The following is a 27,188-nucleotide window of genomic DNA, read 5'->3' on the forward strand; positions in this document are numbered from 1 at the left end:
TTGCTTTAAGTCAGTGCTAGCTTTTAGTTATATTTAACTAACATTAATGGCAGACTAGAGTAGAACAAACTCCAACAACATAAATAAAAAAAACCCACAAAACCACTGAGCAAACCACAAACAAAAACCCCAAACACAACACCAAAACAGCCCTGCTAGTCTTGCTGCTCCCACTAATTCTTGATTCTACTCTATGATAACTAGAAGCTTGTTTACTAGCTTTAAAAATACTTACAAACTTCCAATCATGTGTTTTAACTGATTCAATAATTTATCTCAGTAGTTCTGGAACATTCAGCTTTTTGGCAATTGTGAGCTCTGCCAGCCCCTTGCTAGTTGCCTGAAACTAATTTGGATAACATGCAGTGCTATCAAACCAATGACTACCCTGTTAGGGTTAATTGGCAAGCTGTTTGCTAATCAATGGTAATTAGCAGAAGCATGGCAGGGGAGTAAGGAGGGGAAAAAAAAGGAGATTTTTCAGTTATTCTTCATAAAAAAGCAATCAAAGCAGGCCTTGTCAAGTGGATTGATTATAGAAACTGAAGAATTTAAAATTTAAAATGTAACCAGGAAAGAGGCCATAAGTTGCATAAAGATTGGAATCCTAATGCTATTTGTATTTAATGTAAGTTCTGGGCAGTTTGGTCCCCAAACGCTGGAGTCTGAGATGTAGTTAGCACTGGACCGTGAGAATTCTAGTGTTTCACCTGTAGGTGGCAAGAAGCTAGCATATCTCTTTTCTGACTGAATGTTTCCTTTGGAAAGATTTTCTTTTTGGTAATGTGTAATCTGCTATTCACACAGCGTCAGGCCAGCTTCAGACATGCTTATGATAATAGCTGGCATTTATTTAGCATGCTTGCGATTACAAGTTCTAAGATTTTCTGTCAGTATTGTCAGTCTCTTCTGTGGACAGAGGTAGAAATTTTTCAGTTAAACATTTCCAGGACTGTTTTCTGAATACTGGGAGTCATGATCTGGGCTGTCAGCATCTGTCACAAATCAAGCCTTAAACAGAGGTTAATTTAGAACGTTTCACTCCTGCTCATTTTCTCAGGGTTGCGCTTTGTCTATGGTCATGCTATCCAGTAGTTCTCTACATTGCATACCCTAAGCTGATCTGAATATGCAAATACTTGTGTTTAAGTTCTGAGAAGTCAAACTGCCTGTAATATAAATATTTTTACCAAGAACAGAAAAAAACATTAGGCAGAAAATCTATGAGGAAAACAGCCACCTGTAATGGAAGACTATCTCCAGCATGTGTGGACTTGGTCGCATGATATAATAGTGTTTGACTGCACAGTCTCTTCTCTCCCCTTGCAGAGAGGGTTGCTAATAATAACTTTCAGCTCAAAAAATAGTTTTAAGACCCATGGTATCTGCTTGCGTGGCAGAGGTAGTCTCACAGCTGTTACATGCATGGATGGTGTGTTACACGTCTTGCCTATTTACTAGGCAAGACCTTGTTCCTCCAGTGCACTTTTAGGGTGGACATCTGCTTGTCTCATCTCCAGTCACAATCTGTGAAAGAGGTTCTCACTGGTAATTGGCCTTCAAAACTATGTGACACTATTACACAAAATTAAAAGTGATAGAGAAACACGCTGAAACATCCAGCAGCACTTTGCCACAGCTTGTCTGGAACCTGTTGTTAAGTTCTTGGTTGTTTAGGCAGAGAAGTAGCACAACAAAATGCCAGTGCTGGTTGAACACTGCCATTTTGAAGCTTCATTTTCTCAGTATCATGGGATTTTCAATAACTTTTTTTTTGGGGTTTTTTTGGTTTTTTACAGGTGGCATTATATTTTGGAAAAAATTACCTCCTTTAAATTCAGTGAAATAAACCCATCAGGCTATTACAAAATTATTTTGAAGATCTGTTTTATAAGAGTCTTCTATTATGCCTCAGTTCATTTAAAAATCTCTAATTGATTGCTGCTGAGCTTTCTTTGAGAGCCCATGTCTTATTTTGTTTATAAGGGAGGAAGGCTTTCCCAAGCATCACTTGTTTACTCGAGAAACGCATTAGATGTGCAACTGAAGAGATGTACAACACTGAAATATTCATAGTCAGCCTAAGGCTGTTTAATGAGGCAATTTATACAATCAATACAACTTTGTTCTGCTGCATTTTCACTTCTTTGGCATTTACTTTCATGCTGTGCTGTGAATAATCCTGCTAGGTCATCCTATTATGGAACAAATTACAGGTTTGGATCCAATTAAGAGCTTGGGCGGCACATCAAACCTTTAAGTACTTGCCTTTGCAGAGGAACCTGGAGTCCTGAGGTAGACACTTAGGCTCTTTATCCAATGCCCAGGAAGAGTTAGGACTGAATGCAATCCAAAATACCACTACCTGAGGTGACAGCCACCTTGCCTCTGAAGCAGAGAGATGCTTATAGCTGACATCTGAGGCAAACAGGATATGTGGGCAAACCTTAGCCATGGTTTTGCTTGTCTTTTTTTTTTTGCTTGTCATTTGCTTGTCATTGGATGATTCCTGTGAAGTCTATGTTAAGTTTTAAAACAGGTGCCAGATAATGTGCCAGCCTCTACTACTTTCATAGGGCTGAAAGTCAGATGATAATTAAGAAGGTGGTTTTGTTCTGTTCCTGAAGATGTGGGTGCAGTCCATCATTGACTTGTTTCCCTCACTGGAGCCATTGAATCCCCAGTTTATTTGGTCACACCATTTCAGCTTCATTTTCTCAATCACATGCAAACCTTTCAAAACTTAGTACCTTCTATGAATGGCTTCCTATTATATGTGTGAACTTACATGTATATACATGTGCACATATGTATTTTCCAAACGATGTTGTTGTGTTATTACCATGCATTGCAGTGTCCAGTCCACAGTGTTCTTTCATGACTGTAGTAATAATAATGCAGGCTGAAGTAATTCATCCTTACATTCAGAACTGGATAAATGAAATGGTGCTCATTTATGGGAAGCCTTAAGTGCTTTGTGATGGCTTCACTGCAGTGAAATTATGCTAATGATAATCTTTTAGAGATTTTTTAAAAATACAATGCAGCACAATTTCTTAGGGAGTATCAGATGTCTTTTGCAGTAAGATACACATTTGGTGCTTGTTACCAGTTGGAGACAATCTGAGAACAAACCCATCTCAGATTCAATTTAGAAATGCAAGTAATTATCTAGAGAATTGTAATGGCTGGCTTTTATAATTTATTTAAATTTAGATACGGGAAGTACCTACAATAGTTTCACTTATAAAATCGAGTTAGATTTTACAGGGCCAGGAAAGCTCCTGGAAAAAAATGGAAGAGGTTTATTGCATTGTAAAGTTGTCAACACCAGCTTGTTCTGTGTAAAATTAAAGCTGTTAGGATGACTATGTTTTCCACAGAAAAAGCTAAAAATCCTTTTATCTGTCCTATTTTTTCTTGTGGCATTGTGTCATAACTTTAAAATACCATTTTTTAAAGTAAATGAATCTTTTTTATCCAAAATGAATCACATTTGCTGCTTTCTGTGTATCCGGAGTAGTAAACACCTTTAATTTTACTCTAGCACCAAATTTATTAATTAATTGAAATTTAATAACAGCATTGATTCAGATGAGGCCATGAATTTCTACTTCCTTTCCGAGAGGACTCAGTGGGCATATATGTGAAGATAAGTGCTGTAAGGAAAGACAGATACCAAGTTAATGTCTAAATTCACTAGTGATCATAGTTTAAATTTATTGCAAATCTAAACTAATGGAATAGGCCAAATTTACCTCAGGGGAAAACAGAAAAAGTAAGCCAAACCTTCCTAGATGCTGGTAGCAGGCATGTTTACAAATAGGGGTTATAATAGGTTAAGAATGATATAAAATCACCTGCAAACATTGCTAATGACAGTACCATTTGCACAAGCTGGCAGCTGTGGCAGGTACACAGTTCATTCCTCTGGGAGTCTGGTGCTCTAGGGCTGTCCTGCCAGCTTTTCAGAAACATGGTGGTAGTAATGCCTCGTAACATATACTGCTACTGCCTAGGCAGGCATTAACTCACCAGACTAAAGCAGTCAGAGCTGACAGAAGACTATAGCTCCTTTAAGTTGAAAATGATCAATTTTTAATTACCTTATACAACAGTATCTTCAGGGACGAGGTTTAGCGGTGGGCTTGGCAGTATTAGGTATACGGTTGGACTCGATGATCTTAAAGGTCTTTTCCAACCTAAACAATTCCATGATTCTGAGTCTGTGATTTTGTTCTTCAGAGAGGGCACTTTTATTAACTCTCCAAACACCAAAACCTGACAGAAACAACAGAATGAATTTGCTGTCCCTAAAAACATAAGACTTGTGAATCTCTCGGGGCTGCCCGGTTTGACTTCATATGGCTGTTTGCTGTGTATTTGATTACAGATCATTCTTATGGATGGAGCTGTTATTTATGTTGTGTACAGGGGCAGATCTGTTGCCAGTCAAATTCCTCCCAAAGGGCTCAGTACACGTAGAAAATAGGAGGAGCATCAGCAGCATTACAGATTGCAGCAAACACATCTCATGCAAAAGGCAGAACAGCAGAAAGGAGAAAACTTTAGAAAAGGGAAAGAGGAAATACAGTGACTGGAGAGAAAACTATGCTGCTGGAGGAAGAAAAGACATAAACTGACAAGTACATCAGGTGCTACACAAGCAACATGTCTCGGCCACCAAGAAGAAAGGACAACCACAAAATAGTAAGACATTTTTCTAAGTTAAAATTGTGCATGGATTAGGAATAAACTGTTATTGTATTGATGCACTGTATATTTCCAAATAGCCTTAATTTCCAAAAAGTGCTGGAAGGATGGGGATGAGTCTGCCAGTATCAGAGCAGAGGTGCTGGCAGCATTTATGACTACAGTGGGACCCCCTTGTGAGCTGCCAACAATCTGCTGGCTATTAAGCAGTGACATAAAAAAGCCTGCCCATAGGACTTGGAGTCTGTTTGAGCAGTTATACTGAGGTTTGCTCTAGGAGCCTGCATATCTCTCCAGCTACCTTGACTATAAAATGAAATTATTTTCAGACAGTTCTCCCTCAACATGAATCCTTGAGGCCAAAACTCTGTTCTTGTTTTGGAGAAAAGAAGCTGCGTCAGCCACACCTCTATCCCATGAACAATTACAGGAAGAGATGGTTCATCTGGGATCACACCATACCATGTCTTCTTTTGGTGGTGATGCTGCGTGAGCAGGGGTCCTTCTTAATTTTCCTAATGCCATGATTTTGCTGTGCATAGGGAGTGCACCATCACAGGACCTCAATGCTGGCTTTAAGGCCAAAATCTGATTGTTGGGAAACAATGGTTAAACTGTAACCATTGTCTTTGAATGTTGGTTTTGACCATTGATCACATAGCACAGAATCCTATCAAGTAGAATTTATATAGACCAAAACTTCCTTCTTTTTCTGTACTTCATGTTCATATTCTCCTAAAGTTCCAGCAGTTGTTTTAAATATACTGCATACAAGATTTCCCAACAGGTCTTCTTAAACTGCATGGTCACAAAAAGCATTCTTCTGTGTCATTGAAGATATTGGTTATTCTTCCTGTTCTCTGGCAGTGATGTGTCTAAATAGGAAAAATTCAGATAGCCAATTTCCTCAGAAACTATCTATGGTTGAAAATTTCGAAATGTATAGGACTATTTTACCACAAGTCCAAAAAACCAAAATGCCATAAATGCAGAAATAAGGCCACAGTGGTTTAAAATACCCAATGATAGTATTGTGTCTTGAAGAGAATATGTTTGCATCTAAAAGTATAATTATGACACACATATCTATGTATACATATGTACAACAAACTGAAGAGAGAGGAAGTTGCTAGTAAGGAAAAGAGAACATAGACAACTGTAGAAGATGATAACAAAAAATTACTATCTCACTCACTGGGCACTTAACTGCATGTTTTTACTTTATCCCTAGTACTGAGATTCTGAACAGGCTTAGGAAAGATGGGCACAAAGTTTCTGAGACTGGGATTTGTTCAGAGGCAGAGGTCTAAGTGCTTAGAGAAGTTTATGGTCAAAGATAGAAATGTCAGGTAAGTTTATATGCCTCTGTTGTTAGATATTAAAATGAAACACAAAGTCTGTCCTGTGTTTGGATGGTTCAATTCCACACAAATCTTTGTTCAGGAACTTAGAGCCTTAGGGTTTTCTGTATGGTGAATGGTGATTTTTGATAGGAGCTGAGGCAGTAGAGAAGTTCCAGAATGACACAGCAAACAATGTTATGTCAGTTTTTGAAAAGGGGACAGAGGTTTCTACTGAAAAAGAAATGGAAGAATACGATATAATTAAACTTAATATACATAAGTTTATGGACAAAAAGTACTTCAACAGATAGCAAGAGTGGCTGATAAATACACTCATGTTGATAGAGTATGCTTATGTTTCTCTAAGGTATTTGTCTTATCACAAATCTGACTTTTTGCTGAGATTAGAACAATACAGAACCTGTATAGCATCCATTTACTCCATTAAAAACTTCTTAACAAGAATTTGGCAAAGTGAACAATATTATTGTAAATAGGAATTATCACCAAGGTGAATTTAGGACATGGTTCCATACTACAGATTTTGAACAGTGACTTGGTGAAATGGACATACTGGTTAAACTCCAAGCTTTTGATTCAAGAGGAGCAGGAAGAAGACTTTCTACCAAGCTGTTATTCCTTTCCTGTGATTTGCTCTAGTGTTTTCATTGGTATTCACTATTATTTTTCCACAGGCTATAAACAAAAGCACCTCTAGTCTGCCCACATGCCTCAGGCCTGCAGCACTTCCTTTAATTAATTCTTGCCCAAGAAGTTTAGTGAGAGTCAACCTAGTCTCTCGCCTAAAGGACACTTGCTGCTCCTGCTAAATACAGTCAATTCTGCAGTGCCATGGAGGTGATCTGGCAGGGCAGGGAGGGAAGAAAATTTTCCTCTGGATTGGTGCGCAGCTGAAGATCCCAGACTAGTGCTTGTGACAGGATCTGTGCAGAGATATGCCCTTGACCTCCTCAGTTGCTCTCCATGCTCCTTGGGCAGGTGGCTGTAATCCTCACCCATTCCCTTCATCTTGCTCAGGTAGTGGAAATAACGTAGCAACGAGATTGTCCAGGAATTTGGAGAGCTAGTATTGATGGTGATTCAGGTTACTTGTAAAGACTGATAAAGGAGGGGAAATATCAATGGGGCTGATTCTTTTCTACTCTACTTGTTGTTATTCTTTACACTTGTGCTGAATTATAGTATGTTTTCATTATTCTGAGCCAATTTCTTTATCTAATTTTTATTTTCTTGGGAAAGCAGCTGATGATCTGAATCAGATCAACCATACCTTTGTAAAGGAACTGGAATTTCAGTGTATATACTGTTATTCCTTTCATAAACAGACCAATAGCTCATTGCCTCTGTAATTCTCCCTGCAACTAAATGATTGTCATTAATTTTGGGTGGCATTTGACAGCATTTATCAATCAAGCATACATATGTGTGGTTATAGGATGCAAGAATGCACCTGATGAAAGTAGCTGTATCCCAAGAAAGTCTTTTTGACAAGCAAATTCCCTGTGCAGAGACTCAAGTGCTGATCAGTTCAGCTTCTGTCACACTGAATTGTGGATTTCAGCAATTACACATCCACAGACAGAAGTTTCTTTATTAATGGAGATGTTAATGTTGCTTGCTTTTAATGCAGTAGCAGCTCAAAAGTGTGGGAAAGTTTGATTCTAGTTTGCTTCATTTTCAATTTCGACCTTTTCAGAGCAGAGAACTTTTTGTACTCACATATGGGGCTTTGGTAGCCCAGCTGTGCAAGGACTATGAAAAAGATGAAGATGTCAACACCTGGTTAGATAAAATGTAAGTACTGTTTTAAATGTTCAGCTTTATTGATAATGCTATTTGTCCACCTATACGTTACCTTTCAGCTTTATGTCAGCTATCTTATGAGTTCTAGCCCTCTGTCAAGGATTACAGAGATCATGAGAATAAGGTTCAATATTCTGTCAACAGAAGTAACACAAATTTGTGAATTAAGATCAACAATTCTCTTTTTGAATTCTCAGAAGAAAAGTTTCAGGATTATTTTGATAGCTTACACTTGGTCCTTGTTGATCCTTTGTTATGCTAATGCATAATATAAACTTATAAATTTCATCTCCTATATCCATGTATTCAATTTCAACTTCCATGTTAACTCTCCTCTTCTATTTCTTTGGACCCATATTCTTTCAAACGGGACAAACGTTTTGTTTCTCACAGGTATTTTCTAGTTAACATGCATTTCTATGTTCACTGTTGATGTGGCCTTCCTGTGCCTCCCACTCATATACCTTGGGTTTGTGACTTGGACAGCTAAGAAGCAGTTGCAATTCCAGGTTGTAGGGATTTGGCTTAGGTGACTCAGTCAATAGGCAGCTTCCTTTTGTAGTCAGTTGCCTTCCCAGAGCAGGTAATTCAGGTGGCTGACTTGGGTGGTCTGAATTGTCCCCTGTGAGGTGGCTCTCTTCCCTGGGTTAGGGGCAGATGGGCTTCTCACCTTTGAAAGATCATACAGCAATGAGTGAGTTAGCACAAATGGTCAATGAGGAACTGATTTCTATAATGGATAACCTCTTTGAAAAATTGAGATCCTATGTTTATAGGATCCTGTCATCCTGACTAAGATTCCTAGGCATTACCACAGTAAAAATAATGGTATCACAGAAAATCAGCAAGAAACAACTTCTGGGCTGGTAAATAAGAAGATTAAGATCTTTGGCAGAAGAGTAAGGCTTGTGTTTTCAGGCAAAATGGGCACACAAAATAGTTAATACCTCCAAGCATTTTTTGAAAAACAGAAAGAGATTGACACAAATGTTATGAAAGAATGTGAACTCAGAAATGTTTTTAGGGAATTTTTTGTTTCCATTTATGTGGATGCTGGCAGCCTCTGCCTGTTTGTCAGTGCATTCATCCTCAGTGAAGAAGCTTGAACTCAATGAAGTTTCTTACTGATTTTGTACCATGTCTTTGACAAGAAGCCAAAAAGTGATCTGATGTATAATGTGATGACAGGATCAAAAAGTGGTTTTGACAGCATGAGGTTTAAAATTGCAGTATGTCATGCATCAAGAAAAAATGAAATATTTATTTATTGTGTAAGTATCAGTATCAATAACATTGGTAAATATGTCATCATCAGTTAGCAAGGTATGTATTGGTGATGTACAAGACTGCTTAGGTTCCTTTCAACTGTTACACCTTAGATTTGCAAAGTCAAATGAATAACAAATTGACAAGCAACTATTTGGCAACTGTATGGTGAAAAACACCTTTCTCACTACAGATTATATACGTACATATATATATATATATGTGGAGAGAGCTAAGAATACTGTCGCCAACTGTCACAGGTCATCTATGAATCTGTAAGGTTTCTTCCTCTAGATGGGCTGTTTCCATCTTCATAGAAGTAAAAATAGCTGTATTGCTTTAATGAAACCTGTCATTGTTTCATCAAGTCTTTATCAAGACAAAACCTCAAAATATTTTATAGAAAAAGCTATAATAATAAAAACACAAGGAGGAAAAATTTCTCCACGTCTTCCAAAACTACTCTTTAGTAATTTCCACCATAGCATCGTAAAGAAGCCTGTGTATTTTTGAAACTTCTTACTTTAACCAGAGATGAATGAGAGATGACTATAAAATAAATATCTGTGGAATGTTGTGAGAGCTAGGAATGAGTATTTGTTTTATAAAAAAATCCATTAACTTCCATCCCTTTTTATTTAATTTCTCTGAAACCGTAGCGTTTTAAATACAAAATGAAGTTGGTGGTGTAGTGAAACTGTGTATTGACTAGCAACTTTCAAATTGTTTGTGCAAATAGGAACATGTTAGGGAAATGTGGAGGAAAGAGCAAATAATGAGGTAAAGAAATAAGAAGAAAGAGATCAGATGTGAGTCCATTTCCTGTGGATTTTCCTGGCACCTGACCACTGCACTGAGGGTGCCCAGGATTTGCTGAACTCCATGCCAGCCCAGAGGTGAATGCTGTGACCTAAAGGGGCAGTTGCTTTGTTCTCCTTGACAGGGTCAATGTAAGATGAACTCTGGGGATCACAGAGGAATGGTGAAAATACTGTGCAATGTTATCCTATCCTATTTTTAGTGACAAAGAAGTATTATTTGTATTATTTGCATATGTTTATATATTATACTCACATCTCACATATAATATTTATTCATATATGTCAATATAAATGTATGTATAGACAATGTGTATGTAAACAACATTCATATCATCCTTGCCAGGAGTATTGTGCATAACGAAGTCTGATTCCTTAAATGACTACATGAACAGCAATCCCACTGCACTGCAAAATGCGGTAGAAAGGAGAATCTAGACCAGCAAATTCTGTTGTCCTCAAAGCAATTCATTTAGGAACATGCAGCTGTTTTGCTGAGAAAGCACAAGAGACAGATTAGGGAGATGGTAGGTGGAAAGAAGTCCCCCATTTTGAATATTAACTTTCTTTGTTTTCTCCTTAGGGGATACAGCATTGGCATAAGGCTGATAGATGATTTTTTAGCTCATTCAGCTGTGAAAAAGTGCCACAGTTATTCTGAAACCGCAGACATGATTGCACAGGTAGATAAAATTTACATTCTCTATATTTTCATCAGCTTCAATGGTCTCAGCTTCTCCCTCGTCCTCTATAGTTTTGCTCCAGGAGTTACTTACATTTTCTGCCATACTGCTATCAAAACATATCTCTACAATCACACCTATGTTTCCATTGGGTGAAATACACACTTTTCCTTATCTATGTTGATTACCTCATGTCAATTAGTAACTCACAGAGGCTGGCCTTGAGAGGAGACATTAGTTTCTACCTCTGTAACATAGTGCTACATCAGGCTGGTGAAAAAACCACATTCAACAGAACACAAAAACCGTGATGTTTAGTGAGACAAGAATTTTGTGGATGGTCTTGACAAACCCATAGTGGTGAGTTTACCGCAAAAGGTTGACAAAACCACAGTATTCATTCACCTAATGGTGAGTTAGTTTTGTATCTGAGGACTGAGAACACAAAATGTGAGAGGCTGCCAAACCCTGACCGAAATTGACCTTAAAGTCAGTTGCTACGCTGAAATTAAAATTCTTCTATTCCTAGTAGCCTAAGGGGCATTTTGCCATTAGAATAAGTAAAGAGTTTCTTTTTGTTTAATGCAGCTTAAGCTGATTTCTTCTACTCTTGCCAGAGAATGCAGCAAACAATAAAAAATGATCCAGTTTTAACAAACTGGAAATCATATATTCCCTCACTATTTTCTTTTTCTAGGAGCATAAGTCTTAACCATCTCATACAGATCTTGAACTTTGATATTCTTACCCTGTCATCTAAATCTCCTCAGTGTCTCCATAATTATCTTAGACATTTTTTAACTTTAAAATGGTAATATAGAAATAAGCCTCAGGTTTTTCTTCAAAAGGGAGACTTAATGGTAATAGAGAAGAAATAGAAGAAAGGAAAAGAAAATGAGAAGAACATTTTCCTGACTACCCACAAGTCTAATAATAAAATCAAAGAGATAAAATCAGAGTGAGTGCTTTTGCTCTCTTTGATGGAAATTTCCCTTTTATTAATCAGTCATTCACACTATTGTCAGACAAGAAAGATCTAGGAGGAAATTTAGTGGCAATACATGGGTGTTTAAAGATTTATTTTTGCCTCCATGGGCAAGTCAGATTTCCTGGGGAAGCTCAAGGAGAAATCTGTCGCAGCACTCTTCCAAACTAGCCAGCCGCAACAAGGGCTTTTACCGTCACATACCAACATACTCTTTGTGCTAGCCCCTCTGCTGTCTTCCCCTAGTCTCTCCTCACTCAAGGCACGCTCTCTCTCCCTTCTCTCTGCTTCTTCCTCCTCTCTCTTCCTCGGCTGCTCTCTTCATTGGCTGCCCAACCACTTAACAGAACCAGCCACAGCTTTATCTACATCGGCCAACCCGCCGCCCCTGAAGCAGTTGTCTTTACTTTACAACCCATAGTTGTATATTATCAATGATAATTAACCCAGCTTCATTCCTCTACAGGAATCCATAGGAATATTCAGCCCCTTTAGACGGCTGAGTCACTGTAAAGGAGGTAGTAGTTCATAGATACTGAGTTAGCTCAGACTAATACACATTCAGGTCATGATGAATGAGCCCTTTATGCTTTATGATTTTCAGCTATGAAGCATTGCTGATGAAGATGTGCCTAGCCTTCCCCAATGGCAAAAGTTAACCACAATTTATTAGAAAGAACAGTTTGCAAGGTAGTAGTTTGTTTTAACAGATCTGGGCATCAGTTAATTGAACTGGCATTCATTTCCATTGGCTCATTTTAGGAGACAAAAATATGACTGGCATACTTTCTGAATGCTTGAGAATTACCAGCAGCATCAGCTAAATGTAAGCATTATGTTTAACTGCTGACTGATGTACTGGGGAAGAGCAGGCTTTCTATATGGTGAAATAAGGTACCAGTATATGCTGGTTGTACAGGATTATCTTAGTTCAAAGTGTATGTTACCGGGTGATGTGTGATCCTGCTCACATTAACCATGTCAGAGACACTTATGTTACAACTAACTGAAATGGAGGGACAGAAGTTATGTTATCATTCCAAAATGCTTGTCATAGAGGAACTGATGGCTGTCACAGAAACAGGGAAAGGACCTCTTTGCATTTGCTATTGCTGGTAGGGCTATAAAGTACACACACCCCATGATCTGCCAAAGTTTAAAGCAGAAACAGGTGACATTACTAAAAGCCAGCCAGATTCCATTAGCTCATGAAAGACTGGAAACTAAATTTCCTCCTGAATATTGTGGTTTCATCCCAGCCAGCAACTAAGCACCACACAGCTGCTCACTCGCTTCTCCACTCCCATGTGATGGGCAGGAGAATTGGAAAGAGGTAAACCTCATGGGTTGAGATAAGAACATTTTAAAAATCAAAGTAAAATATAATAATAATTATAATAATAATGATGATGATAATTACGATGATGATAATGATTATAATAATAATAATGATAATTATAATGATAATGATAAGTAATAAAAAGCGAGATAAATAAACCCCAGAAAAGACAAGTGATGCACAGTACAACTGGTCACCACCCACTGACCAATGAGTGCCCAGTCCCTGTGAGGCGATGGGCCCCTCCTGGCCAACTGCCCCCAGTTTATATACTGAGCATGACATTCTACGGTATGGAATATCCTTTTGGCTAGTTTGGGTCAGCTGTCCTGGCTATGCTCCCTCTCAGCTCCTTGTGCACCTCCTCAGTGGCAGAGCATGGGAAGCTGAAAAGGTCTTGACATAGGGTAAACATTACTTAGCAACAACTGAAACATCATGTGTTGTTGATATTATTCTCATACTAAATCCAAAGCACAGCACTGTACCAGCTACTAGGAAGAAAATTAACTCTATCTCAGCCAAAACCAGGACACTGAAGTAAAGTGTATTTTGGAGTCTCAAATCAGGATGGTGTATAACAAAGCTCTTCCTTTGGAGGAGCTGAGCTGGAGTGGAGGATCCACTGAAGCAGTGAGAGCAGCTGAATAAAAAACATGAGACAAGCAGCATTTCAATCACTGTATCAAAATACACTGTCTCATTAAAAGAACAATACCAGGCTGAAAAATCAAGGTTGTGTTCATTTATGTTCTTCTTCAGATAGTTCGTGTACTTCTTTTTCTGGATTGTTTTTAAATTTTTAAATATATTTTTTTAATATTAAAAGTAATTTTTTCCTGGATTTTCACATATGTGCCACATATCTGGTTTTCTGGGTCTTATTCCTTATGGTTCCCTTATTTACAAATGCTTTAGTACAGTTAAACTTAAGTACATTCTTGAGTACAGGGGATTCAACAACAATATACTGTGAGAAGTTAACCATCAAATTAAGGGAAAAGACACTATTTCTCTGCAGGTTGTACTTCAAAAGAGAATTGCTGAGAAAAATAAAATTACTTGGAAAGACTGGAACAAACTAAAGCACACAGTCTCTTGAAAAGACTATTTTTAGCAAACTAAAAGTGGAGTTCTGTAGTAGGAGTATAACCTTTCTGAGGCAAAATGTGATATGGAAAGTATTTTCACAATTCTTTGGCAAAACATTTTTTAAGTAGTCTTCAAGCACATTTGTCCGAGGCACATACCAACAAAACATACGTAAAGCGACACAGCAAATAACTGCAAATATGCTGTTAAGTTATCAGCTCAGGATTACACAGCTTTTTCCCATGATCTCTTCAACCCTTCCACACTAGTGTCCTCAGCCAGGAGAAAGTGCTTAAATACTTAACTGCACTAACTCTTCCAAGGCAGAAACCTGTTTGAGGATGAGTGTGTTAGAGTAAAACCAGTTCAAAGTTAAAGTAATTAAGGCAGATAAGCAGTTCAAGTAGTCAGAGCCAAACATCCTGTAAACACAGCTGTTACCCTGCAGCCCTTTGGAAAGCAGAGGATAAGTCAGATCAGGCGGTGGGTGTTCCCTGCAGAAATGGAAAGAGATGAAGCAAAGGGAAAAAACATAAAACGAGGAGTACAAGTCAGCTTGCCATATTAAGAAATAAATACTGAAGGAAAGGTGCACCTAAGGCAGTGACTGAGGGCTTAGAATTTCAACCACTGGTTCAGACTGCAAAGCCTGGGATTTACTGCTACTTTATACTGGATTGGAGGAGGGCCCAGTTTTGATGATGAGCCAAAGTGAGTCCTTCTACACTGAGTTCCCACGGTGCTCACTGACTTCGTGTATTGGTGCTGTGACTTTGCAGGGTTACTGCCAGGACTGAATAAAAAAGAGCTGAAACAGGCCATGTAGAAATAGGCTTTCTGCTCACTGGCAAATTGGGATAAGAAAATGGAAACCAAATGGACCAGCAAGGTCCCTGTATATTGACATATGGCTAGTTTGAAAGTCTGACAGAAGCTGGCAGGATTTAAAAAGCTGGTAGATGTTGCTTTTCAGGTCTTAAAAGTGAGAGGGAAATGCATATAGCAGGTTGCTGTGCTAAGCAGTAGACAGTTAAATTGAAAAAATTGGAGAACTGCACTATAAACAGTGAAGAAAAGTTTGTGAATACACAGAAACAGCAACAGATGGCAAAACCTTTCAAGCATCTTGCTTTTCCCAAACACCGACTGTAGAAAAGTACTAAGATTGAAAAGTATGCTAGCAAAAATAGTTTTTTTGCTGTCTTTCACCTTCCAAGCAGATTAATTCTGGTCCTTAATTAATCTTGTTATTCTGTTATCTGAAATTATGGTTTCAGTTTTAACAGTCTGTATTATCACTTACTTTGCAACATTATTTACACATACAGCATTTTGCAGTGAAGAGTCCCCAGCAGTATATAAAGGGACTGATAAGTTAGTGGCCTCCTAAATATTTCAGTAATTCTAGACTGTATTTGAACACCATCAAAATGTTAATGAATTTTATTCTTGCTGCTTGAGAGAGATAGGATTATGGTTAAGACTGAAAAAGTGTAGTGGTACATTTTTAATTCTGGCTGCACAGATTTCTTGTTTGACATTAAGCAATATATAATCCCATAGAGTTGCAATTAACATTTTCAGAAGAGAGGTTTTGCTTTATATGGGTGTCATTTTGATGGTGAGCCTACATACATGTCAAACAGATTTATTTTTTCTTCCTTTTCATATAGATAGAAATGAGACAGATTTAGGAATGCAGCTTTCTAAACCTCTCATTTGTTTTACTTCCCTGTCTTTTAGCCACAAGAAAAGACTTAGCAGAACTTTGTTTTACCTTCTGAGAAGCTGTGTATGCTAGTTTTAAAGGAATTTCTGTCCAGTCATAGACTGTTTTTTTAAAAAGTGTTCATATCCATTGAATTACTTATCTATACTTAATTATATTTTTTTCTGCTGAGACTTTGTTACAATTTTAAATGTGCAGTTTTGGTTTAATTTGGTGTTCCATTGCAAATCAGCTACTGGCTTTGCATAGTTTCCATGCAAGTTTTCTTTTACACAGGAAATTCTAACAATGGAATTTGGACAGATGCGTCATACCATAATGCAAAATACAGATGAAACTAAATTGAAAGCATATGAGGGCTTAGCATTGTTAACTAGTTTTTGTTCTTATAACAGACTTGAAGTTGGATGGAGCAGCAGATGTGTAGGTGAAGAAGAGTTAACAGAATTCAAATGAAAAAAATGGGTTCTCGCAGAGGAGAAGAAATAGTAAACTGAGGGGCAAAGCACAGAGACTTGAGCAGAAGATTCCTGTTTATTTGTGCACTCATATTTTGATGGACATCAGAATTAATGTGAAAATCTAAGTTTTCCAAGAGAGAAATATTGCTTCTGCTGTTTATGGGTTTTTTTCCACTTTGTTTTGGATAGTGTTGACAATAGTGTTCACCACTTTCTGAGCTGCTATGGTAGCTGCTGAACTTTAATTCAGGGACAATGTTGATACAGAAGAACTTTTGCCATAGCTGCTTCAAGGGCAGGGTTAGATTTGCCAAAACCAGTTTCCAATTGAAAACATAGGGTCAAACGGGCTTTTATTTTTGTCTGGGTTTATATAAGTATTCCAGCATCCACACAGAAATTGCATTACGTTGCAGGCATTTTGGCAAGACAACACAGAGTAACACAGCCCTGAGAACAAGGGTTAGCAAAAGACTTGGGCCTCTACCAGGCACATGTTGCAGCACCAAGTGCTCAGCAGCTGCTCTTGGAGCTGGGGACACTGAACATGAGTTACCTGTGAACATGAAGCAGGGTACGGACAAGGGGAGGAGAACATAACTTGGTCTTGTTCCTCCACGATAAAGGAGAAGACCAGGCTGGGAAAACACTCCTGATTCAGATGGCACTGGCTACTCAGGTGCAGAGCTTTGAGCTTTCTCCTGAGGAAAAAGAGGGTGTCAAAAGCCCAAAACAGAACCCATCTGTCCTGCCACCTTTCCCCCTGCCAACTATGCTTTTGCCTTGTCACAGTGGAGATCTCCTCCTTATATCAACACACTTGTTTCCCATATTCTGTGATCAGCTTATTAACCTACTTAGTCCTTGCCTTTGCATCCCTTCTTGCTTTGTTTTTCTGCGGTACTTGTGAGGAAGGAGGTGGAAAGGTGGCTTTGGGAAGGGAAGAGTGGCCCAGGCAGTGGGGACGTCCTGTTAGGTGGTGTCACTTCTCCCCTACTGTGTAGGGAGGAGATGAAATGGGGCTGGGCAGTAGATGTTGGGGCATCTTGTAAAAAACGAGAAAGCAGACAAATGCAAAGGGATGTGTACCCTGGAAGTAGATAGTTGCTATACCAGGAGAGGAGCCTGGGGAGAAAAATGCACGTGCCATACGTGGTGTCAGACATGTCTGCTGTTGTGACTTTCACTTTGACAGTGTCACATCTGTGCTTTCAGTTGCAGCAGGTGCATTCAGGCATATGTTCTAAGTCTGATGCAAAGTGGGTCAGCTGGGATAAAAAAACTTTAAACTGTTTGTTCAAAGACCACAAGTTATTAAAAAACACAGAGAAAATTCTAAGCAGACAGTGGAGTTAGCTCTTGGATTTTATTTTAACAAAGAGTAAATACAGATAGTTTCTTGAAGTTTTTTCTGCTGAAGAGCAGCGAGCATGAGAACAGCTGGACAGAGTACCCTGATTTGTGGATAAGAGCCCTATTCAAACAGAGCAAAAAAATATGATTCTTTGCAGACTTGGGGAGACCGGCAGTAAAATGCTGCATAAAAGCCTGCCCAGTCACCCCAGGAAAAGGAACTTGGCAGAAACTTTGTTCTCCTTCTATAGAGTATTTGCAAAGACTCTAAACACCCCGTATTAGAGCCATGTGGTGAATTCCAAGTAGGTGAGGTAAAGCATAGGGCTCTGGGGTGAAATGCATTTGTCAGAAGTACTGATCATGCAGTCACCTCACCTGCATTGCCTGCCAGTTCCTCTTGCTCCAGACATTAAGTTTCCTAAGATACTCAGAAAAAGTGAAAATCACCCTGCTACAAAAATATTTTCCTGTCTTAAAATGTGGAATTTTCTTCCAGGCCCTCTGTTGTACACTGGCTTTTGGCCCAGTACAAACAATAATTGCATAGCTCTACAGGCTGCACCCAGTGCCCAAACCCCACTCAAAACAGGAGCTTTATACCCACACAAAGAGAAATTCTCAGTGGAGAAGATAATACCAAGTACTCTATAGATGCAAAATATTAGTAATGCATTTTCATTATTGTAACAAAGCTCTAACAACAACTGATTATGTTTCAAAATAGCATGTTAATTTTTACACAAAATGCCGAGCTATTTGGTAATTTCAAGTTCTTGGTACCCTACACTTCAACTGTAAGATTTGTCTAAAAATTTACCTGGCACCTCACTGTCAGTGGAGGTCACGTCCCCAGGCAGATGTCTCAGGGATTAGAGGACCCGGGCTGATCATTGTGACCATCCGTAGCATTGTAGGTGCAATAGGAGTCCAAAGACACTGAGATGCCTTGTGTGACCACTGGTGCCTCAAAACAATGCTGTATCTGTAAATGGCCTGGAAATGACCTGGAAGCAAAACCTTTACTTTCTGTGGGCTGGCAGAAAACCACACACATCCTCTATTATTGTATTCACACACACCCCTATTATATTCACACCTTTTAAATGGTGTTACATTATGATGGTCTCTTGGTTTACATAGGATGAGCATAATATAGTGTCTTTTACATAGGATATTGCTAAACCCCTCTTTTTTTATCCATCTCTTTGCTGTCAGCTCTTGATCTGGAGTCTGCAACATTAGTAGAGTGTGAACCCTAGGTGCCATGGAGATCTGCAGCTTTTTCACTGATGTAGGGAAATAATTTCATTCCATCCTTCTGGAGCAAGTTTGTAACTAGGCAGGAACTTGATGAAGAAGAGGCCATTGTGAAAAAATACAGAGATGAAACCAGCTAGAAATATGCCGTATAAGCAAGATGTAAAAAAGCTGAAAATATATTTGATCTATGGTATTTCCCTTCTGTCTACAAAGTCCAGCATTGTTTCTCTTTCCTCATTGATTTCTTTCTGGCCTTCTTCAACTAGCCTGTGAATTGTGCTATAATGCTGTTTGCTACTGCTGAAAGAGTAGAGCTGGGAAGCATCCTCCCATGCCTGAAAAGCTGGCAGAGGAATTGTTTCTGGTTCCTTGTTCTCAAAAAAGCACTTCAGGTTTCGCTCGCTCAGCTTGGTGGCATACAGCTGGAAAATCTGCTCAAGTTGCTCCTTCTCCTTCTCCGCATACACCCTCCAGAACATCAGCTGGAGGTGGCTGACTTTTGACTGGCAGCTGACGCAGCAAGTTGTTAGCAGGGAGAGGAGAGCTGTGGTAACTATCACACACCAGCCTAAAATCTGGGAAAACAAAAGAAATGTGTTTCAGGTTAAAAAGGCCCAAGTGAAAATGCTACTTAAATCAAGAATGTCTGAGAGAGCGACCACATTTTGTACAGAGGGCCCTCTTGGGACCCCACTGCAGTGTCTCATCCCAGTTTGCATTTCGTGCCTGGCATTAGTGTTGATGGGGCATCCAAACAAGAACCAGTGGGAAGCAGAAGACATGAGGATTGAGGCTTCTCAATAGTGCTTATTTTGGTGTGTCTTTTTCAGGAAGGCAAAAGCTGGCTGATTTTTACAGTGGAAGGTAAAATGCTCAGGAAAATTTGGCTTATACTAGAGTATGGCTGCTTCCCCATCCCATTTTATAAAAATAGCTGAAGTGATGTCTCCAGCATAACAGCAATGGCAGGTTCAGGGATAGATTGTCTCGAATCAGAACTCAAGTCTGATGATAAATCAAATGAATAGAGCTATATAGAAAACAGAGGGGACCTGAAAGCAGGAAAACGGAGAGGACCTGAAAGCAGGAGTAGTGCCTGCATGATGAGAGTTTATTACTATAACTGTCTGGCATGAAGTGTATTGGATTTGCTCACAGAGTCCTGTCACAAAAAGGGAAAAGTGCATAAAGAGAATAAAATATCCCAATCACTAGATGGTAAATGGTTTTCTGTCTCCTGGAAGTGTTATAATAAAATTACCCAGCAAGAATTAAGGTTAAGACACAATTCTGAATTATGATGAACTACAAACCCCAAAAAAGTAACTTTTGTCTCAGCTCAATCAACCTTTTAAACTGTGACCATTTTTAGATGTGTTTTTTTAGACTTCCTTTTAATGAAAAAAACCTCAAAAAAACACAGACCAAACCAAAACCAACAACTGCATTAATTAGCTAATAGGAATATAAAAGACTCTCTTAAATTTAAGAAGTGTTCCCCAAGTCTTCTACCAGGAGATTCACTGAAATCTGTGCTATTCTTGTGAACTTTTTTAGACTTCAATGAATCAGCCCTTTGTAGTGGAAAATAATTTTTATGCCAAAACTGGTTTTAAATCACCTTCTTGCCCAATCCGGTCAGAATGCTGGGCGGAGAGGGCATGAGAAAGAAGAATTAGCATGCGCATTGGCAGGTCTGTATTGGCACTGGAATAGAGCCCAATTCATCTACACATTGATTAGAAACAGTTGTGTTTTCAGAAAGCTTTGTTTTTTGCTGAAATATGCTTTTCCAGCATAACTCAACCTTCTTTTGTAGCAACTTCAGTGTTTGACAAAATTCCGTTAACATTTTCAAAGAAAGAGCTACTTCTAGGATTAGAGCAAGGGCTGAGGGTGGAAAAACTTACTTGAAATTGTTATTGTGGGATGTTCTCCTCTAAGGAGAGCAGAGGGGTGAACACAATTTTATCATGCCTAGTGCCACTGGCCTAAGCAATAGTTTTACCTACCTACTCCACTGCAACGTGTAACATCTTCAAAAAAAAAAGCAACAAACAAACTTGTTTTCAAACAGTGGAACAAATCTAGGTTTCAGAGACCCATATGAACTGGAACTGATTTCCCATGCTTTAATGGTGATGATATGGAGAGCTGTAACCTTTCTCATGTGAACTTTTGCACTAATATTAAAAAAATAACCACCAGTAAAAGTCTATATTTAGCTGAGGGAATATAGTAAGTTCCCTCAGGGAAATAGGTGAAACAGAGAAGCTTGACAAGCAATTATTCTTAGGGACTGGTATGGAAGAATAGCTCTGCTATTTCTTTTATGTTTCCAGTCACTTTGTACTGACTGATGATTTCTATGGGTATTTGAGAAACTGCTCTTTTTAGCAGCTTTTCACTTTCTTGGAGAAAGGACCCATGTTTTCTCGTGCTATAGACTGAGTCACTGGTCTTTCACTATTTCCCATACATACAACTTAAAGTCTTCAGCACTATTTGTTATTTCCTTCTAAAACTCTCAAGTAAATTGCTTTGTCTGCAGCACAGGCTTTGTCTGCATACCGGTCCTATTTGCATGAGAAAATAAAACCGGCTGTTGGGGAGGAAGTGGTTGCAGATGGGTACAGTTGCCTGACAAAACCTTGCTGGCTCCACTGGGGTTTTTTAATTCCTGCCAATACTCATCTTTCTGTCATTTTCTGTAGACTTCCCCCCCCCCCCCCTTTGTTTTGACTTTTTGTCTCTATTTACATTACAAGGCAGTGAACAGAACTGTATCACAGCAATACAGTAAGAGGTAATGCAGTCTCAGCTTGTATGTTCTGCTTGTTTTATTTTAGTGTTTCTTCCTTCCTCCAAGCAGGACAAAATCATGTCATCATCCGGCACCATGAACATGAGAAACACAAACAGAAATGTATTATGCAAGCAGTCACAAATCTGTCACTAATCTTATTTTCCAGTATTTTTCTACTATTAGTGACCTAAGATTTCATTACAGTTATCATGATAGTATAAAATAGGAGAGTGTGGTATGGATTTTGTAATAGGATAGTTCCCTTTAATGGGGTGACATCTTTTAATTCAGCCTCATAAACAATCCATTTTCTCTTTAGAGCAATCTTCATTCAGAAAGAAATCTTTTAAGTTATCTGGTCTTATTGATCCTGCTGTCAGTGCCCCGCCGCCCCCCCGAAGTATGGCACAGCTCAAACTGAACTACAAGATGGATTGATTGTATTTTGCAAGGCTGCATCATGCCAAAACTTTGTTTATGTGAAATCAACAGTTTTATCTTAGCATCTGACATCAGGATCATCCACAGATAAATCACAGTGACAGTACAAACTGCATAATGTTCTTAATTTATTTTTCTTACCTGGGACTGTGCTTGAAGAGTTCGTTTCAGCTCGTCACTCTCTGAAAAGGGCATGGAGCTTTTGTCACAGGCTACCTTGTATAGCTCTTCAAAGCACTTTGCAGATTTGCTGTGGCAAACTGCATTCAAGTAGGCAGGATTTTTCAAGCCACTCATAGCACATTCGTAAAAAGTCCCATTGAGCAAAGCCACAGAAAGCCACATCACTGGGGCTACCAGAGCATTTAAAGTGATTTGTCCAAAGATGTAAAAAAAATGGCAGATATTCCCTCTGGGGAATATTTTTCTGGGATTCACCCAGCAGCCTGTAAAGAGTTTCCAGGTCTTGCTGTTCAAGAAATATCCAATAACTAGCAAAACAAAAGCAGGGGAGAAGAGAAATACCAAACCGTACCTGAAGTTTTCATTGCTGCAGGGGCATCTGAAAGCAACAAGAGAAAACACACGCTCACCTCCCATTGTCAGGAGTGCCATAAAACTGTAACCTATAGCGGTTTTCCGGTTCATAAAGAATTTCAGGATTGTTTGGAAAGCATCCATGTTTCATGCTCACTAAAGAGGTAAAAATCAAGACACGTTTATCTTTGGTCGTAGCAGTCTGTAGTGGTGTAGCAGGGGAGAGCTCTCCAGAGGAAGAACAGCCTGCTGCTAGCCTGCCTGCGTATGCGCGGTCTAGATAACGCCGTGATGTCACTGTCTGGAGAAACATGCTCACAGGGGACCCCTCCACTAGCAGAGCAGATGTTGCACATTTACAGTAACATTCATCAGTAATAGAAGGAAAGCAAGCAGTGCTCTATGTAATCAAATAAGTTTGCTGTCTTGGCAGTCTTATTCTTGGTGGTTGTTTTTCTGACGGTGGATGGAGGTCAGAGTAAAGACACACACTCACCAGTCGCAGGAGTTTTTGAGCTGTGGTTATCAAAGTTGCTGGCAATATAGTGAAGGACCTAATATAGATGCTAATGGTCCCAGGGGAGTGTGCCGTGACTGAAAGCAGATGAGTGATAACAACAAAACCACTTTGTATGGGGTTGTAAATGTAGGAACATCAAAGACACAATAAGCAGCTTTCTGTTGTACTTCCCTGAAGTATCACATAGGTCCAGATTTGTGTTTCTGGCTCAAGCTGATCACAGAAGAGGCAAATCTAATTTGATCTCCAGCCTGTCTGCCCCTTCTCCCTATTTTCCTGGGGTAAAGCTAGTCTACAGTATGCTGCATCCTAAAGTTTCATGTCTGGTTTGCACACAACAGATTCAAGCAGCAGAGTTTCATCCTTTTGCAGGTTGCTTTCAAGATGTACCTTGGGGTCACCCCTAGTGTGAGCTGCAGTAGTGCTGCAGGAAATGAATTCTCCTTAATCCTGGACAAAAACCCACTAGTGGACTTTGTGGAGGAGCTGCCAGCAGAACGGGCATCACTTTGCTACTGCAACCTCCTCTGTGGGGTGATTCGAGGTGCCTTGGAAATGGTAAGGAAGTGCACGTTTGTTTTCTCCATTCTTTGCTAATATGCAGGAAAGCAAAACCACTTGCTCGGATAAATGAAGGAAATTTAGTAATGTTTAACCTCTCTGTCAGATTAAATGTTTGTATCTAAAGGGCCAGATGGATCCTGGATCCTGGGGTAGAGTAGCACACAGGTTAGCTCACCCCCACACTGTCCCTACTTGGCTCTTCAGTATCTAACTTGGGTGCAAAAGCCAGGTGGGATCAGGGAACCAGCTAACATATAATGTAGAGAGCCAGGGGGGCCTGCTGGACTCCTCAGCTGCTCCTTGAGCCCATCTTACTTTCTTGCATAGGTGTAACCTGTAATAGCCATTCCTGATTCTTGCCAAATACATGAAAATGAGTAATATTCTCAGGTTACCACAGCACCTGCTGAAAGAGCGAACAAAGTGTGGATGGGTATAATGTTAAAGCTAAAGCATCAGAAGTGTATCAGATGGCATTCCGAATTTTGTTCTTAAATTTAAGACTTTTACAAAAAAATAAACAAAGGGCATCATTTGAAATTCACTGAGTTGTAGAGCTTCTGTGGCATTTTCTGGAAGATAATGTTTGGGCTGCTTTATGTTTCTGTCAATATCTAATTTGTCATATATCTTACGCTTCAAGAAAACAGAAGCTGTACAAGTATTATGCATGTACGTCAGTCTCAGAATTATAGTATCTGAGATGGGACTAAATAGCAAAAGTAGTATAAGTATTAGCACATCACCAGGAAATTTTGCGATCACAAAATCATCAAGTACATAATTCAGGTTCTCGGAAGAAAGCAAAGCACTGGAATGAAGGGTAATGTATTATACAAGTTCCAGCGTATATAAACGTCCTCTTTATTAACTTGGTTGGGAAAGATATTTTAAAACAAGCTAGAAATCTGTTTTCTTATGAATCCTGAGAAAGGGGGTCCCCTTGTGGTAAGAGACAGAAAAAGCTCCTTAAACTGGAGGACAGGGAAAAAACTGGGCATTTCTTTGCTTAACTGATCAGACCTGATTCTTTCCAGGTTCACTTAACAGCAGAAGTTACCTTTCTCCAGGACAGGCTGAAGGGTGATGCTGTGACAGAAATAGGAATTAGGTTTTTAAGGAAGGCTGAAGACAGAAAGTACAGAAGAAATAAATGAAATATTGGAAGAAACCTTTCTGAGGGATTTTTTGCACCTTTTGTTTCTGAAGAAGACATGCAGGGTGAAAATGGCTTCGCTGAGCCAGCTGCACCTGTCATACATTTGAAAGGTGAAGAGAGCCAGGCAGCAAACAGGCAGGGCAGAGCAGGGGCAAAGCAATGTTAATTGTCATGACACAGATATCAGTATAAAAGATCAAAATGTCCTGCCCTTCCTTCTCACATAACCATGCTTTTGAGCTCAGTGGAAGATTATCTCAATATTTATTGCACACTGGATGCAAAATATTCATTCCACTGTTTTCAGACACGAGCTGCTTTCAGCTAAATGATCACCTTTTCCCATTTTGTTTGTTGGTAATGTTTCAAAACATGGCAGCTTTATTTCCCTGGATGTTGTAATTAATTAATCTACTGTGACAGCTGTATGTAGTGTCTCGCTGTCGGGTGCCTGTTTTGATGTGTAATGGTTTGCTGTTCATTGTCCTCCACACTGGACATCCTGCGCCCTTTGAAACCAGAGAGGGATGTGGCTTCACTGATGGCAGGAGCAGGTTTGATTCATTAAGTCTCTTTCAGGCTGCACATGCAGTTTTGCTGGCATGCCTGTTCAGCCCCGTATGTACGTACGGCAGGCTGCAGCACTCTGACAACTGCAGCAGTGCTTGTGCTGCTTCAAGCTATAGGCCTTTTCATACTAGTCTTCTCTTCAAGAGCACTGATCTTATGACCAAAATGAAGAAAGCATGATGTATTTAATGTGTAGTCACCGTGGATCTGTACTTGCCTAAGAAAACTTGAATAAAAATTCAGAGATTGCCACGCAACTGGTTTGCTGGTTGTTATGTCTGTTCTTATCTGACCTTCACCACTGGTTATTGAATATCTTCCTCTTGGCAGTGCACTTGTTACCATAACATGACTGCGAAGCCGAGAAACAGCAGCCTCGCAGAGACCTGAGTTATAGGAAAGGTTAATGTTGTCCAGTGTAATGCAAGATGTCTGGGTTGGGTAAGGGGGTGGACAAAACCCCAAGTACCCTGTCCACAACGCCAGCTCACCTTCTTCCACCAAAGAGCTTGTTTTAAACTGAAATACAAACCCTCAATTCAGTTCAATGAAGCCTAGAGTTAACCCTGATTTTATTGCTGTGATTTGCACCCTCATCTCCTATTTTTCCCTCAGTCTGTTTACCTTTTAATCCTGCTAATTCAGGGGCACCTCTTACCTTGGGGACAACAGGGTTCATTCCCACCAGAACTGTACAATCCTCACAATAATCTTTCTCCCTTCTTTTGTCTTAACAGGTAGTACAGTGGTGGCATACTGTAACGCGGTACTGTAATGCAGCTTTAAGAGAACAATTTTGTACAGAACAAAAACTATGCTATTCGTTACCCAGCCTTGGGCTCAGCGCAACATGCTGTTACATGCTATCCGTAACAAATGACAACATGCTACAACAAGTAACAAGTTTCCCTGCCTTTTTTTTTTTTTTTTAATCAGGGCTGAAACGTCAGGTGCAATTTGCCTGATTTCACTGCCAGTGCAGGAGCCCTTGGTGGGGTTTTGCTGGTTATTCCCAGCTGGCTGAGATGGAGATGTGGTGATTTTGGCTGACCACAAAAAGGTTTTTTACAAGGCATTGGCCATTTTTGCTCTTTCCAGTAACATCCTACCAATCAAATATTCTCTTTTTATTATTATCTTGAAAGTGAATAACCTATACTGTTTTTGTTTTGTAAGATACAATTATCTTATTTAAAACTCTGTTGCATTAGATGTGCACACAGGTCTGTGTGCATGCACACACCTATGGTAACATTTTCTGTCGAGGTCTGCACTAGTTAAAAAGCATCAGTCACCACACTGCAGTGACACGAAGGCAGACTCCTGTGTATTCAGGACCTATTAAAGAGTTTCTGCCTGCAGGCATTAGCTAGCAAAGTCAGGGCTGGGTATTTCAACATTTTTAAAGCAAGGACCATTAGCATCATGCTGGGGCCTTTGCAGTCTTGCTGCACTGGCTGTGGCGTGGCCAGGGCTTTCTCCCCTTCCTTTAGCATCAAACATTTGCAGTGATGTTCCATCAAAGTGACGTAGGGCATCAAAGCTGTTTCTTTAGGTTTCAGTATTTCAGAATAAACAGCCTGAGGAAATCTTTACTTCTATTTGGACACAGTAAGTTTTGAAGGATGAGTTTCCACTGTGCAATTGAACATAGAGCAGAAATGCCTGAGTCAGTCAAGGCAGCACAGATTGAGATCAAGCCAAGAGGCAACATAAGACTGC

At 39.4% G+C, this 27,188-nt stretch overlaps 2 protein-coding genes across 3 annotated transcripts; one reads left to right on the top strand and one right to left on the bottom strand.

The window, feature by feature from the left end:
- Nucleotides 1-4,439: 4,439 nt before the first annotated feature.
- Nucleotides 4,440-25,713, top strand: TRAPPC3L (trafficking protein particle complex subunit 3L). Its single transcript, XM_056344384.1, has 5 exons — nucleotides 4,440-4,710; nucleotides 7,774-7,871; nucleotides 10,548-10,647; nucleotides 23,546-23,731; nucleotides 24,775-25,713. Exons 1-5 carry the CDS (start codon nucleotides 4,672-4,674, stop codon nucleotides 24,892-24,894), a joined length of 543 nt encoding a protein of 180 aa, XP_056200359.1. The 5' UTR covers nucleotides 4,440-4,671; the 3' UTR covers nucleotides 24,895-25,713.
- On the bottom strand, nucleotides 17,601-23,480 carry CALHM5 (calcium homeostasis modulator family member 5). 2 transcript variants are annotated; one of them, XM_056344383.1, is made up of 3 exons: nucleotides 22,710-23,480; nucleotides 22,258-22,607; nucleotides 17,601-19,444 (listed from the first exon to the last, which is right to left on the bottom strand). In XM_056344383.1, exons 1-3 carry the CDS (start codon nucleotides 22,795-22,797, stop codon nucleotides 19,055-19,057), a joined length of 828 nt encoding a protein of 275 aa, XP_056200358.1. In that variant the 5' UTR covers nucleotides 22,798-23,480; the 3' UTR covers nucleotides 17,601-19,054. The 2 variants fall into 2 exon arrangements, with proteins under 2 accessions (XP_056200358.1, XP_056200357.1); XM_056344382.1 differs by having other exon boundaries at nucleotides 22,258-23,469.
- Nucleotides 25,714-27,188: the final 1,475 nt, after the last annotated feature.

The sequence above is a fragment of the Falco biarmicus genome, chromosome 6 (assembly GCF_023638135.1).
Source record: "Falco biarmicus isolate bFalBia1 chromosome 6, bFalBia1.pri, whole genome shotgun sequence".
Lineage (NCBI taxonomy): Eukaryota > Metazoa > Chordata > Aves > Falconiformes > Falconidae > Falco > Falco biarmicus.

What these genes read in the sequence shown, in the direction of transcription:
- TRAPPC3L (XM_056344384.1), top strand. Translation starts at nt 4,672, where the DNA reads ATGTCTCGGCCACCAAGAAGAAAGGACAACCACAAAATA. An exon ending in AACACCTGGTTAGATAAAAT is followed by an intron (nt 7,872 to 10,547) that starts GTAAGTACTGTT and finishes TTTTCTCCTTAG; the next exon opens with GGGATACAGCATTGGCATAA. An exon ending in TTCGAGGTGCCTTGGAAATG is followed by an intron (nt 23,732 to 24,774) that starts GTAAGGAAGTGC and finishes GATTCTTTCCAG; the next exon opens with GTTCACTTAACAGCAGAAGT.
- CALHM5 (XM_056344382.1), bottom strand. Translation starts at nt 22,797, where the DNA reads ATGGATGCTTTCCAAACAATCCTGAAATTCTTTATGAACCGGAAAACC. An exon ending in CTCTTCAAGCACAGTCCCAG is followed by an intron (nt 19,445 to 22,257) that starts GTAAGAAAAATA and finishes TTGTTTTCCCAG; the next exon opens with ATTTTAGGCTGGTGTGTGAT.